Source organism: Erythrolamprus reginae, chromosome 7 (genome assembly GCF_031021105.1).
Source record: "Erythrolamprus reginae isolate rEryReg1 chromosome 7, rEryReg1.hap1, whole genome shotgun sequence".
Taxonomy (NCBI): Eukaryota; Metazoa; Chordata; class Lepidosauria; order Squamata; family Dipsadidae; genus Erythrolamprus; species Erythrolamprus reginae.
This window is the reverse complement of record NC_091956.1, coordinates 53,166,553-53,182,440: the sequence shown is the minus strand read 5'-3', so window position 1 is coordinate 53,182,440 and position 15,888 is coordinate 53,166,553. Positions and strand designations below refer to the sequence as shown.

The 15,888-nt window shown below is 35.9% G+C and overlaps 1 protein-coding gene across 1 annotated transcript in view; it reads right to left on the bottom strand.

The window, feature by feature from the left end:
* Nucleotides 1–2,534: 2,534 nt before the first annotated feature.
* The window catches only part of SNX25 (sorting nexin 25), a 61,422-nt gene continuing 48,068 nt past the window's right edge, over nucleotides 2,535–15,888 (bottom strand). The window contains exons 13-20 of the mRNA XM_070757548.1: nucleotides 13,477–13,590; nucleotides 12,341–12,505; nucleotides 11,740–11,854; nucleotides 9,732–9,798; nucleotides 6,173–6,354; nucleotides 4,107–4,207; nucleotides 2,848–2,922; nucleotides 2,535–2,714 (exon numbers count right to left, since the gene is read on the bottom strand). Coding sequence (XP_070613649.1) covers nucleotides 2,652–2,714; nucleotides 2,848–2,922; nucleotides 4,107–4,207; nucleotides 6,173–6,354; nucleotides 9,732–9,798; nucleotides 11,740–11,854; nucleotides 12,341–12,505; nucleotides 13,477–13,590 — 882 coding nt within the window. The 3' untranslated portion in view covers nucleotides 2,535–2,651. The remainder of the gene's footprint in view (nucleotides 2,715–2,847; nucleotides 2,923–4,106; nucleotides 4,208–6,172; nucleotides 6,355–9,731; nucleotides 9,799–11,739; nucleotides 11,855–12,340; nucleotides 12,506–13,476; nucleotides 13,591–15,888) is intronic.

The window sequence follows — 15,888 nt, the reverse complement described above, 5'->3', positions numbered from 1 at the left end:
TGCCTTCAGAAATGTACTCAATCAGCTCTCCTTGGTTAAGACAGTGTGCTATGTCAATACTCTGCCTTCCATAATATTTCTTGGGATGTTTGTAGTTACAGTGAAAAAAAGTTTGCCTAGCCTCTCAGAAGAAAAAGAAAGCCTCTAATCCTTGCCTTAAGTATAAATTCTGCCATAATCATGAGGTTTACAGAATGTAATCATGAGATTTAGAAAATGCAACTCTCTTGGATTTCTCAAAATTGATTTCAAACAAGTTCATTTCTATATAGAATGATATAAGGGATAAAGAGAAAGCATAAACACACTTCAAAGAAAACAAAGTATTCATTAACTTAAATCAGCTTTTTTCATACACTGTAGGTAATCTGGCACATGGCATCTACAGATGAGGAAGAAAATGACAGAAAAAATACAGAAAACCTATTATTTATTTATGATGTATTGTCAGATGGGTGCAAACAAAAGGAAAATGTGGCCAGTCTATTATATAGCTTCACACAGGTTATGTGGATTCTGTCTTCTAGGGTTAAAAAAAAAATATGGGCCAAAAAACTCAGGGAAACTTTGTCACATCAGAGTGCTTTCAGTTAGTGAATATGAAAGTGCCAACAATTCTTCAGTTATCTTGAAGAATTACAGACTACTTAGCTATACAGTGATCCCTCGATTTTCGCGATCTCGTTCTTCGCGAAACGCTATATCGCGATTTTTCCCACCCGATGATGTCACTCTCTTCCTTCCTTTCTCATCTTTCTTTCTCTCTCTCTTTCTCTATCTTGCTTCTTCCTCTCTCACACTCTCTTCCTCCCTCTCTCATCTCTTTCTTTCCTTCTCTCTCTTTCTCTATCTCTCCCCCTCTTGCTGGCAGGCGGCGGGCGGGCGGCGGGCGGGCGGGGGCATCAGCGAGGAAGACCCAGGGAAGGTTCCTTCGGCCGCCCAGCAGCTGATCTGCTGGGCGGCCGCAGCAGCAGCGAGCAGACGAAGATCGGGGTTTCCCCGCCGCCCACGCAAAGGGGAAACCCCGATCTTCGTCTGCTCGCTGCTGCTGCGCTGCCGAGCAGATCAGCTGCTGGGCGGCCGAAGGAACCTTCCCTAGGTCTTCCCCGCCTCCCACACAAACTCCACCATCTGCGCATGCGCGGCCATGAAAAAAAGGGCGCGCATGCGCAGATGGTGTTTTTACTTCCGCAACCCTACATCGCGAAAAATCGATTATCGCGAGGGGTCTTGGAACGGAACCCTCGCGATAATCGAGGGATCACTGTACTGCCTAAGATGATATAGTTTAACAAGTTTTATACTGATTTAGTAGGCTTATGTCACAGTAATTATTTTTTATTTCTATAAAATATATGAAAAAGTTTGTTCAATATATATAAAACATTTCATTGCAAATTACAAAAAAACACTGATAACACTAAATTAGCAGTGTACACATGTATAGCTAATTTTAAAAATAAATTTAAAGCATTCTTTAAAAGCCCTGACTTCCTAAAACATCCTTCCATAGTTGCTGAAAAAATATTTGGTTGGGATTTTTTTTTTTGCATATAGTTAAATCAATCTCTACTATTAGATCATTTGAACAATTACTTGAAATCAGTATGCCCTGGAATTCCTGGTAGACACAGGTTACCAATGAAATATATACATAATACATTGCAGAAAAAAAGTAGATAATAATTCAGGCCTTTATGCATTGGGTCAGTAATTACCATAATATGCATTGCAACACATCTGTGTATTTAAAATCGTAGCATAAAGGTTCATTGCTGTTACAAAAAACAAGCTAATTTGCTTAATATATGAATGGTTAAAATAAAAAAATATATTAAAAATATATTAACTTGTCTCATATTTGCTGGATTGTGGCTCTTTTCTTTGCACCTATTGGTAAATACTGTCTTTGAGACAAAACATATCTGAAAATACTAGAATTTGTTTTTAGTATGACACATTAATAAATTAAATTCAGAATACACACTGCTACTCTAACAACAACTTAACAGCTCTCTTATCTGTTCTTTAAATGGCTAAACTGGCAACCTTCATATAAAATTAAATAAAATTAAATAGCCCTTTAAAAAGAGATACTTTACAAAAAACATACCCTGGAGAACATCAACATGGGCTGAGTGATTTAACTGCACTTCAATTTATTAGGATAATAAGATATTTATATCCTGCTTAAGGCTGATTCGCTCAATATATTTCAAGATGATGCTAAATTTTGGTTGTGTTCAAACAAATACCGTTCCCTAAAACAGCACTCCAACTTTCAAACTGTAATGAGAGATGTAATTATGAAGCAGTGCACTCTACTTTTATAATTTATTGCTTACAAAGGCTGCAAACTATGGAAAATCTTTGGTAAAAAATAAAAGCAGTAAAATTTACACAGTATCTTTACATATATTGCACAACAAGGCTCATCAATACACAAGAAAAGAAGAACAGTCAGTATCCTCAGCGAAAAAAATAACTGTACAACATCCATTAAGATATCACTAAAGCAAAATGCCTTTTGTAAATGTTTAAAATATTTTATATTTCATATACAGTATCTTATATTAACATTCACATTTCAATCTGTATCTTAAAGAGATTTATTCATATTAACAAGTTAAATAAAAGCCAGAAACTACACATCACTGGCATTCTACCCTATCATCTGTTCTTTTCAAGTCTGCTTTTCTTTGCTTTGTGTATATCTAAAAAAAAGAAGAACAATATACAAATTCTCAGAAGTTTGCAGTCAACCCTCTATGGAAAAGAGGAAAATGTTTAATGTCTATTATTACCAACAGACATTCTTTTTACAAATTCAAACCTGAACATTCAAACCTGAGCTGCTTTAACCTTCTCTAAATGAATTCGCAGTTCAGGACACATTTCAAGTAGCAGCATTTCCAATAATACCTAGAAGGGAGAGAAAAAAATTGTTTTTTAAATTTTCTTCTGAATTGACATTTAGAACATCAAATATCACAGTATAAATTGGAGGGCTGAAGCACAATTTACTTCTGAAGAGAGATTTTGGAGACCCCAGAAAAGACAATTTAGGGATTGCAGGAAGGCTGAGTGGCTAAGCATTACAAATAAGGTAAAAGCTTTTATTGCCCAGCCCAGCACGTTTTCTGATTGGCAACTAACTTTAAATAAATGAATCTGAATATTTTGTGTAGGAAAGTATAATGAAAAGGTCTCCCAACAATGAGACAGAAAGTTCTCTGTTCTGTGTGACACAAAATGCAACATTGCATGTATATATACTGCTGTCCACCATTTTCTCATTTTCCAAGTGGTTCAAGCATGGTAGAGGGCCAAATTGCTATCATATATTGGTGTTAACTGACAACAGAGATCTCTAGATCTACTAATAGATCTAGTATGATTGAGGATAATACAGTGGTACCTCTACTTACGAACTTAATTCATTCCATGACCAGGTTCTTAAGTAGAAAGGTTTGTAAGAAGAAGCAATTTTTCCCATATAGAATCAATGTAAAAGCAAATAATGCATGTGATTGGAGAAACCACACGGAAGGTGGAGGCCCTGTTTCCTCCCAGGAGATTCCTAGAGAGGCCCCACAGAGGTTTCTCCCCACCTTTTCTGGCCGTTTCCTCCCAGGAGATTCCTAAAGAGGCCTCACAGAGGCTTCTCCCCGTCTTTTCCGGCCCTGTTTCCTCCCAGCAGATTCCTAGAGAGGCCCCATGGAGGCTTCTCCCTGCCTTTTCCAGTTAGTTTCGGAGGCTCAGGTTTGTAAGTGGAAAATGGTTCCTGAGAAGAGGCAAAAAAATCTTGAACACCTGGTTCTTATCTAGAAAAGTTTGTAAGTAGTGGTGTACCACTGTACTAGAATTAGTAAAATATGTTTATAATTAATTTAGTTTAACCCATTTTTTCCATTACTTCAGCTAGAGAACGGGGAGAAATTGAAGAAAACAAAATGTGAACTTCATATTTTCTTAGGTGGATTTCACCCATTCCAAGTTTTAAACAATGTTTTATGAAATAGTATATTAGATAGTGAAGTTCCTAAGATCTGAGAAAGAATCTGTTTTAAATAACAAGCAACCCCACAGTCTTGAGTTAAACTCACATAAAGAAGATGCTTATTGGTCTTGGTTTCTTGTAGTGCATTGAACACTTTGATTACGCCATGGCGAGCATTCTGCTGTCCAACAAGATTTTGGAGCGTGTCTGAAAGAAGCATTAAAAAAAAAGTTTTTTTTTAATGTAATTTTTTATTGATTTTTAAAGAATTTTACAAAAAACAAAACAGAAAACATAAGTGTACCATCACCATACAGAAAAAAAAACCTTCACCAGGGAAGAATCAATTTTGTGTCCTTCATTTGCTTTGTCTCTGGGTTACATTGTTCATTCTTTATAGAGTGATTGAATTTTATTTCTTACATTTGCATCGCTTACTGATGTTGTTAATATATAATTTTTAACCATCTCCCACCGCCTCATTGTTGCTGCTAATTTCCCTTCATTATAATTATGTAGTCTAATTTCCATAATTTCATAGTGAATGTGATCCGCCATATATTTGCACCAGTTTTTTATCGTCCATTTATTGTCATCTTTCCACCCAAGCACTATAGTTGCCTGGGCACTTTCTATAGCTGCAATTTTGATTTCTTCATATTCTTTTACCTCACTATTTTTTATCAATAATGCTGCTTCCTTAGTTATTTTCCAATTACCATTCGTAATTTTGTTCACTTCCATTTGTATTTGTTTCCAAAAATTTTGAACTTTATTAAAGATTTAAAAAAAAGTTTGACTCTGATTTTAATACTTTTAACCATTTATGAAGAAATATAAAAAATACAGTGTACTGTATAATGAAATAGGAATATATCCATAGTAGTGTAATGATATAAAGATCCAGGTTGGGTGAAATGTCAACAAAATAGTAAGTCTAACTATTCTAATAGAATAAAAAATCCGAGGAAAATCCAACTATCTCTAGTTCCTGTATTCTGCCATCTAAATTATTTCTCCTCACTTTGAAGTCCAATACCATGGAAGAGCCACTGTAGCACAGTGGTTAGAATGCAGTATTGCAAGCTAACTCTGCTGACAGCCAGCAGTTTGATCCTGATCGACTCAAGCTTGACTCAGTCTTCCATTCTTCTGAAATCAGTAAAATAAGGAGCCAGATTGTTGGGAGCAATATGCTGATTCTCTAAATCGCTAGAGAGGACTGTAAAGCAGTATATAAGTCTCAGTGCTATTGCTATTACCGTATTTTTCACAGTACAAGATGCATCCTTTTCCTCCCTAAAAGAGGCTGAAAATTTGGATGCGTCTTATACTCTGAATGTAATTTTTTTTTTAAAGCTTCCCCCCCCAGCCCTACCTAAGTACTAACGATCTTCCCAGCTCTTACCTTGAGGTTCTTTCATTATTACTCTCTGTGAAGAATGTTTTCCAAGCCCTAAGTCTTTGCAGGTTTTTTTTTCATTGCTCTAACTTGCTCCAAATAAGTTTCTATATAACCCTAACCAGGTGCTAACAATGTTCCCAGCTCTAACCGGTGTGCAAGCTCTTTCATTGTTACTCTCTGCGAAGAATGTTTTCCAAGCCCTAAATCTTTGCAAAATGATGTTCCCAGCTCTTACCAGCTTGCTTGCAAGCTCTTTCATTGTTACTCTCTACGAATAATAATTTTTTTAAGCCATAACCAGGGGCTAAAATAATGTACTGAAGCTGACCAGACTAAGAACGCTAGCCAGATAAATATCTGGTAAGCAGATTTCCCCCCCTATTTTTCTCCTCCAAAATATAGGTGCATCTTATATTCTGAAAAATACGGTAGATGGCCAAGGAGAAGATTTATTTAAACAGGTTTGTTCATCAAATTTGGCTTCTATTGTCCAAAGAATAGAAATGCTAGCATGTAAAAGTAAAAAGTTGAGACTGCAATATTATTATCCTGTTCTGCTGCATTCATAAGAGTATGAAGTCAATGTTTCTTTCTTTTTCCCTTTTAGCCTACATTTTTTTCCATTTCCCTTTTCCTCCCACATTTTCTCACTATTTTTAATTTTTTATATTTTATATCCTGATAAATTTAAGAGTTTATTTGATAAAAATTTGAAACAAAAGACTAATGTTCTAATTTTGAAATACTGTAACGTCAGAATATCTCACCTGGAATGTTTTCAAGTAATTTCTGCTGTGCTTTCTGTTTTGTTTCTTTACTTTGCTGTTCACTCATAGGTTTTGTGCTGGCTGCCAGTTTCCCATTTGGCCAAAATGCATCTCGAAATATATTGATATAGTAAACAAGCATTGGCTCACTGAAGATCCAATTTACTGTGTCACGAATTTGTCTTGGGGGCAAGAATAAAAAAAAAACGTTTTAACCTACTTTTCCCTTTCTAAAAAGATACACACTCAAACACACATATACACACACACAAGATATAACTAAAGTCAGGCCCCATCGAGTCAGACAATATATAGAAGACCATCATATCATAATTTACAAATATCAAATAAAACGTTAATTGTACCAAGGAATATTGAAAGGTCTTGAAGTCAAACAAGGGACTGTTTAGAAGAAAATGGCAAACAATTTAAATATTTAATGTAATGTACATGACTTTTTTATACCTTTTGTTTAGATAGTCCAGGCAACTTAGTATCATGAAATGTCCTTACATCCCCATGTTATATTTTAAACAATAATGCATGGAGTGATTGGAATATGTTCTATCTGGAGATAAGTAAACTTTTAAGTAAAATTGCTAAAGAAAACCATGAAAATAGTCTCAAAATATATAACTAGGATCCTTTTAGAAAAATGAAAGATAATAGTAATATCAAATACATCTAGCAAAAGTGCAATTTGGATGGAACAACCTTAAGAGAGATTATTCAGACCAGCATTCTACAATTCTAACAAGGACAATGATCAGGAGTGTTTAGCTGGCCAAGGAATTCTGGAAGCTGAAGTTCACGTATCTTAAATATAATATAATTCTCGTATGACCTCTGAATGCTAGAAATGAAAATAGAGACAGGAAAAGATGGATAAGTCCATTCTCTTTAATGATCACCAATAAACTGGAAACTGTACTGTTAAGTTTTTTTAATGCAGCCTGGTTATGTCACTGTTCCTTTAGGTCAGGGGCAGGCAAAATTGTCTCTTCTATGACTTGCGAACTTCAACTCCCAGAATTCCTGAGCCAATCATGCTCGTTCAGGAATTCTGGGAGTTGAAGTCCACATGTCATAGAAGAGCCAACTTTGCCTATCCATTCTTTATGTGATACTGATAGGTTGAATAGGCTGTTTGCCATTTAATATAATTTAATATAATTTCAGTATGATGTAATGTAATTAAAGTAAATCATATTTCATATTTAAGTTTAATATTGCAAAACAGCATTGCCAATTTTTACTTACCAACGTACTGTTTAAAAAGTACAAATGTTTTACTGATTTATTAAAAAGAGACTATGCTAGATGTCAGAGATGGGATTCATATAATTTCCCTACTGATTCGCCCAGCACCGAAAATGTGAACCCTCATGTGTGCACATTCACTTTGGCTGTGTGTGTGCCTTCTGTGCATGTGGCCTGTGCATGTACTTTGCTTGCACATATGGCTTGCATGCATGCGCATGGCTTGAAAATGTGGCTAAATAGGACAGCATAGCACCAGGGCAGTTGGTCGGGCCCACCTGCACATCGTTTCTACTGGTTCTCCTGAACCAGCCCGAACCAGCCTGAATACAACCTCTGCTAATTGTCTACATTATATCCATGTGAATTGGAAAGAGGGTGGGGTCATTTGATCAATTTTCCCCAAGTTGTAGGGAACTAGAGAGATGACTTTGGAAAGGAATATAGCTGCTAGCAAAACACGAATTAAATCTAGGGAAGGAAGAAAATGTTAGGAAAAAAATTAATTGCTCTGCCTCAGCTCTCTTTGGCACACGGGGGAAGAAAATAAAAATACTGTCAGGCTTCCAAGATCCTTTTTTTATAGCCTACATCAATAAAGTAGAGCTCCAGTATTTCTCTGGATATGGTTTTCAACTCAGATGATGACACAAGTTGGTGTCCTGAGTAGGAATTACAGGTCCTAATAAAAGAGAACAGTATGTGCAGCTCAGAGTTGAACTGTGGAGTCCTTAATACTTTCTGAGCTTCACTGACTACAGACATTTCATTTATCCATTAAGTTTAACACTTTAGCTCTGTTTATTTCCAGTAGCTTGCTCTGCCAGTGTTGCTAGAGTATGTGATCTTCTCTGTGGTCCTTCCATGCTTATGCCATTGTTTTCTGCTTATTCTTACAATCCTATCACATTCAGGAACACCAGATTGAGAAAGGATAATTTTAAATACCTATTACTACACATTTTAAGGTCTACCTGAAATTCTAACATATAGTTCAATATTGCTCAAACAAATGATTTGATTATTATTATTATTATTATTATTATTATTATTATTATTATTATTATATTAATTCAATTTTTATGCCACCCTTCTAAGACACAGATTTGCCTGTTTTATTTAATATTTCTGAGGTTTCTCTTTTATCAGTTTCACAGCATTAAAGCTAAAAAAAGATACTGCTATTCACACAATTTCTCTGTTCATTTGCCTGTTCAGCACAAAAAGCAGCTAATGATTTGGCTCTTCTATTTTCATTAAAACTTTCTAAAACCATATTTTAGAAAAACTCCCTTTTGCCTTAAGCAGAGGACTGGGCAAAGCAATCAAAACATGCCTTCATAGTGGGCAAGGAAGTAATAGACACCCCTTTCTTTGAGATATTAAAACAACCATATCTTCAGAACTCCTGGTGCCACTGCAATGCTTTGCATAATCCTACAGTACAATAAAAGATGTCTACCTTTCCCTTTGGTCCCACTTTGATCTTTTAGAGCAGAGGTCCTCAAACATGGCCACTTGAAGACTTGTGGACTTCAACTCCCAGAACTCTCCAGCCAGCATAGCTGGCTGGAGAATTCTGGGAGTTGAAGTCCACAAGTCTTCAAGTGGCCATGTTTGGGGACCCCTGTTTTAGAGGGATAGTTTAGAGCAATTTTGAGCCTCTAATGAGGGGTCCTCAAACTTGGCAACTTTAAGCCTTGTAGACTTGAACTCCCAGAATTCTCCAGCCAGCTATGCTCACATAAAGTTGCCAAGTTTGAGGATCTCTGCTCTAATGTAATGTAAGATATCACTGAGTGCTGATCAACGACTGATCAGCCACACATAGGATAGTAATCTTACTATGGTACATAATTCAACTGTATAACTGATTGCCTTTTTATTATCTATTTTATTTCCCATCATTATATTCAACTGAGGATATTACAAATTGCCATCAAAATGATTAGTGTCATCGTCATCATCATCATCATCATCATCACTTTTTGCTACCTTTGAACAGTATTAGACTTTTCAATATCAATCACTGATCAAAATACACACTATTCACTAAATCGGAGTTGTGTATTCATGGCGTTTAGTAATTTGAAACATCTGCAAAAGTGTACGGAACACTATAAGCATGGAACAACAATTGTTTCCTCATCTCAGAACTTTCTTCCTCTTCCCTGAGCCAATTGCACCATAGCACTTGCTCTTTTATAATCTACAGAGGGAACAGGTTGTACCCTGCATTGTATTCCTGTAAGTCATGTTTAACTCTATTCCAGAAGCAAAAGAAGTACAGCACACTCACTTGTTGATGGTTCTTCCAAAAGTGATCTGAACTAGTGCAATTAGTGTCTTTCTCACCCACTTAAACACTATAAAAAAGAAAAGAGCAAAAAAGTAAATCCAAAACTTGCAGTTAATCCCCATTTAAATATACTGTTGTATACCTGGGCAAATAATTTGTCTACATGAAATTGTGAGGAGAGCTAATCCAATGTTATACAGAGTGATGTTCAACAGATGGTAGAGGACTTTACTTCAAGCATATTCAGTGAAAAGCTAAGGGCAAAACTCAGCTGAGTCACTTGTCATCTGATTCTGTGAAAGCCATAAACGTCTGTACTGTCTGAGATGAAGTAACAGGTAAAATGAGGATAAACAAGTGAAATTAGATCCAGATATAAAAAAGAGTTCCGTGGATCAGGTTCACAGATAAGAGACATTATGCCCTTTAGTCAGCAGCTTTGGAATATACACCCAGCCTTTTTGTTAATTGTTCTGAGAAGTGATGTGGGACATGAGTGGTTTCATCTAATTTAGAAGACAGTTCACTGGAAATGACTGCTGGATCAATCTCACCTGATAATTATATTTGTCAATGATATGTATATTATAATTTAATTATATATAAATTATATTTATATTATTATATTATAATTATACTGACTGATTCCTAATATGATTTGATTGCTTATTTGTACCCAGACTATCATTGTGTTGTACCTTATGATTCTTGTCGAACTTAATTCCTTGTGTGTCCAATTACACTTGGCCAATAAAATTCTGTTCTGTTCTCTTCTGTTTTATAGGTGTATTAGTTACTGTTTGATTAGGATATTGGCAAAGTCCAACTTTGGTCACCATGCCGTCTGCAGCCAAAACTATGATCAGGCAAAGTGATCCTACTTGTAATCTCAGTATAAAAATTATACTAATTATCAATCCATTTCTAATTTCTGAATGTTGCTTGATTATCTTAATACTATCTGAGAGACTATTCTTTCTAACCTGGTAGGGGGGTCATACAATGGATATCAAAAGCCCATACACCCTTCTTAAAATGCCAGGTTTCTGAGATGTAAAAAATTATGTATGAGTCTTCGGAGAGGGGCGGCATACAAATCTAATAAATTGAATTGAATTGAATTGAAAGGCCAAGGAACCTTCCCCTTGCTCAGCAAGAAGCTTCGCCCATAGCTACTTAGAAATGTTTTGACAGGGATTCCGCCCCCCTTTGTCTCTTACCTCTGCAGTTCTTTCACATCAATTTACTTATTATATCAATAAAGTGACTCATTTTAAAACCCAGCTCTGTGTCCATGCGTTATTTGGCTTTCAAGGCAACTATATTTTGCTTCTATAGTGTCAAGACCTTCATGGGTACTCTGCCAACTGCTAATTTGTGGTATACTTCTTGACTCGTGTTCTTTTAAAGTTAATGACTGATTCTAAAAGGCAGAAACTATCTACCTTCCTCATTAACAATTCTAAGGTAGGTTATTTTTTTCATTGTCATTAGTTTGCTCTTCTTTATATTTAATTTTAGTTCCATTTTCCAATGTATTTCTCGAATTTTAATACTTCTAGAGCCTTTACATTTTCAACTATTAAATTAATGTCATCAGCTTAGTGCAGGTTATTGATATTTCTTCCTCCAATTTTAAAACCACCCTCATCTTCTCCCACGACATCTATAAATTGTTTTTATATAAATATGTTCTTAAGATCCACAAGAGAAATTCCATTGGTGGATCTCAGGCAATAAAATAACCTTCCCATGTTTAAATATTATATAATATGTAAGTACTTTATTTGTTCAGTTTTCTGTCTTGAGCAAAAGCTGTGACTTTCCTTCATTTTAACTTTGCCACAACTATTCTGAGAACTAAACTGAACCGAAACATTGTCCAATGCATCTCTGCTTAGGGCTCCCTTCAACCTGAGCATTTCAAGTCCTAATATAAGTTATTACTACTCAGTTGCCTAACTACTAACATACTGTTTATATGCTAAAGAACCAATTTCTTACTTACTTCCTCGCAGCTCAAAAATCTCTCCTATCAGCATGAAACAAGGCTCTGCAAGGGCATCCCGTTTCCCATCCACATCATCCCCATAGTCAGATAGATCATCGTCTTCAGCTTCTTCCTGAGCATCATAAACATAGCATGAAAATTTAATTGAACCTTTAACTGCATTTCTGCTCTCTCTCTAAGACAGGGATAATAATCTGCTGTTTCAAGCATTTTGATATGGTGGGATAAATATGGGAACCAACTGTTAGAACTGGTCTGAAACCTATGAAATTGAAGACAATGTATACAACAGATCCTTCAATGTTTTGTTTATTGCAGAATAATTTTTAAAACCATTTATCTCCTTGGTTATTGATTCATTTAAAACAACTCTATCTCAACTGAAATACCTCCATAATGTGTTCTGTTTTTTTTAAATTAGTAAGATTGGCAAACTCATTCCTCTACCTTTGTAATTTAGTTGCTTCCTTGAGTGACATATTTAAGTTAGAAACAAACAAACCCTATTGCAGCTTACAACACAATGTGACCTAGGTCTAGTTGTCTCATTATTTACCAATGCTTATCTACCAAAAATAATTCTCCTTCATCCACTTACCTCCTGATGAGAAAAGAAGTCACCAGGAAGCCTCTCCAAAAAGGAAGAGAGTGAGAAAGTCGACTTCTTTCCCTGTATGTCTATAATTTTAAGGTATTCAGGAGAAGGGCTTAAGAAGGCATAAAGTGCTTCACTCTGACACAACCTTTCATCAGAAAGCAATTTCTGCAGGAAAAAAGACAGTATGATATTTGGAGATACCAAACAGTAGATGGTTTTATTTTTAAAACAAGAAACAACTGCATGTGATTATTACAATCCATTTAAGTTGATTTGTGACAAAGCAAAAATGTTTATCAGTAGCAGAACTTACTAAGAGACATCAGAACACAACACTATTTTTAGAGTCTATAGTTTTTCCTCCCAAAACGTCTCAAAAAGTAATGAAATATAGGATCTGCTTACAAGTACAAAAATGGAACAAAGTATAAAAAAGCAATAGCACTTAGACTTACTGTACTGCTTCACAGTGCTTTGCAGCCCTCTCTAAGTGGTTTACAGTGTCAGCCTATTGCCACCAATAATCTGGGTTTTTATTTTACCAACCTTGGAAGGATGGAAGGCTGAGTCAACCTTGAGCCGGTGACAATTGAACTAATGAACTGTTGGCAGCCAGTAATCAGCAGGAGTAGCCTGCAACATCACAAACTAATCACTGTGCCAATAAGGCTCTAGGTCCTTAGATTCTTTAAATCAGGGGTGTCAAACTTGCAGCTTGTGGTCCAGATGCATCATGAGCTGGCCATACCCACGCCCAATTTAACAAAGGGGGGGGGGAATCACAATACGTCAAGTGACTATGCAACTTTGGCAGCCCTGCTCTAGTTATAGAGATCCTTGGAGAATATAACACAAGATAAATGCAGGCTTATTCTTTTTTTAACAAATTCTACTCCTTGACAAGGATTTACATTCAACACATTTTCAAATACTGGCCTGTCACCCTATTTGTTCAAAAGCATACTTAAGCACTAAATCTCAGTGAAAGAAAAGGGACAGATTGATGAATTAGACCATTTTATCAATCTAGAAGCTGAATTTAGAATGTGAAAAGATTTATTATCAGAAAAAATAAAAAGGAGAAAAAAATCTCCACAATGAACTCTCTGGGATTATCAAAAATTAAGAAATCTTACCTGTAAGAAATTATTTAATTGGTTCTTAGATTTCTCCATGAATTTTTGGTCTACAGATTTAAAGGGCAATTTGCTTAGTGATGGCAACTGAGTTTTCTTTAATGATGGAAAGCACTAGGTAAAAAGAATAAATTCCTAATTATTAATCCATTTTAATTTACATGTCTAACTAAAGCCAGCAATGTATTAAATGATACGACTATGTACTGCTAACTTTCAATTTCTCTCTATTATACCAATAGAAGGCAACATAACAGTCAAACATCAAAAAAACCACTCAGAAACAATCAATATACAGTGATACCTTGTCTTACAAACTTAATTGGTTCCAGGACGAGGTTCGTAAGGTGAACAATTTGTAAGACAAAACAATGTTTCCCATAGGAATCAATGGAAAAGCAATTAATGCGTGCAAGCCCAAAATTTGCCCCTTTTGCCAGCCGAAGTGCCCGTTTTCATGCTGGTGGGATTCCTCAGAGGCTCCCCTCCATGGGAAACCCCACCTCCATACTTCCGCGTTTTTGCGACGCTGCAGGGGAAACCCAGCAGGAGAATCCCACCAGCGTGAAAACGGGTGCTTCGGCTGGTAACGGAGGCGGGGCATCCCAGCGGTGGCAGCGGGTTCGTAAGGTGAAAATAGTTCGAAAGAAGAGGCAAAAAAATCTTAAACCCCGTGTTTGTATCTCGAAAAGTTCGTATGACGAGGGGTTCGTAAGATGAGGTATCACTGTATTACAAATTACAACTATACAACATCACCATACCACATAAATCAACTGAATCACTCCAAAACATCTTAAATAACCCCAAAGATTTAATAATCCAAGAAGAACAAAAAAGAAACAAAAAGAAAAAAACCAGGCATCATCTACAGCGTACACTCTTAAGGACTGTAGCGGCTTCTATTTTTTTTTTTTTAAATTAATTTTAATCCCATTATTATATTTATACAAAATTCAAGGCAGCAAATATACATAATACTCATTCATAAACCTAATTTCACTGCAACAACCCAATCAGCTTTCATGCCTAAAGCAGGACTAGAGCTCACCATCTCTGAATTTCTAGCCTGATGCCTTAACTACAAGACCATAGGACAGGTGGCAGAGTGCATCCATTTGGATGGCTAAATGAAAAGTCTTTAATTTCACAATAAGTCAATCAATAAGGGGCGTGGATAAGCGCACCAGCATGCCTACTACCCCTGTCCAATTGGTCCCTTTATCAGTAGCCATCTTAGGTATATAAACAATGTTATATCTATGCATATTACGAATTTTGTACTTGACAAAAAATAAATAAATAAACAAACAATATAACTATACAGTTTCAACTGGGAAACTGTGAATACCCTAGACGAGGGCTGTCAAAATCAATGGCCAGGGACCAGATTCAGCCTGGGGGTGGGAGATGCTTAGATCTGGCCCAGAGGACTACCCTGGGGACAGCAAAAGACTGGCCCATAGTGCTTCTGTCAGTCATTATGCCCCCATAAGAGACCTAAATTCAGCCACTCGAGTAAATCAGTGTTGACTCTTATTTGGCACCAATATGCTTTGACCATTTATAGTTCAGTTTTATAGATTTCATGGAATGTATAGTGTATAGATTTCATGGAATAAACACATAGAACTTTGGAACTCTATCCTGCTTATTTACTGTGCCTGATATATCCTACAGTAAATTCAATAGTTTAAAGTACAAAAACAAAAACAAAGAGTATGCCATATTCTCTGAAGAGGTAAAATATGTTCCACAAAGAGCAGCGAAGCGAACTGCCAGGGAAAATAAAAACAAAACAGGCTTTCTTTCACACATGTAAAACCAGAAATGGGATGGAGCAAGAAAGAGGAAATAAAATGCAGGAGGTAAGTTTTACATTTCAGACATTGTTTGAAACAGAAAAAAGTGGCATTTTTCCTACTGCTATGATGCAGATCAGAATGAGATGTATGTTTTTGTACTAACTATGTACTATTGTTAAGCAAGTAATTGTATATATTATGGAAAAAATATATGAGTTTAATTGAGTCAGCCAAAAGAACAAAAATCATATTTTTCAAATCTGCTTACTATTCCCATAAATAATTTTTGTGTGGACGGGGGCAAAAAATGCCTTTGTTCTATTTTTCCCCTTGTAAAGAAGCAGAACTTTTAATGTGCTTCTACTGAAGTTTTGTGAATGGAATTAATATGGTGGTGGCATCTTTCCACCTGGGGCAATCCACAAGTCCTGCCTTATTAAATGGGAGTATAAAGTATCCTTACATCCCAAAGAACTCACCCATTTATTTACTTATTCATCACATTTATATGGCCACCCATCATATAAAATATGAGTCTGGACATCATGCAGTACAAAATAGATTATAAAAAGAAACAAACATTAAAAATATTCCACAATAAAGTTAT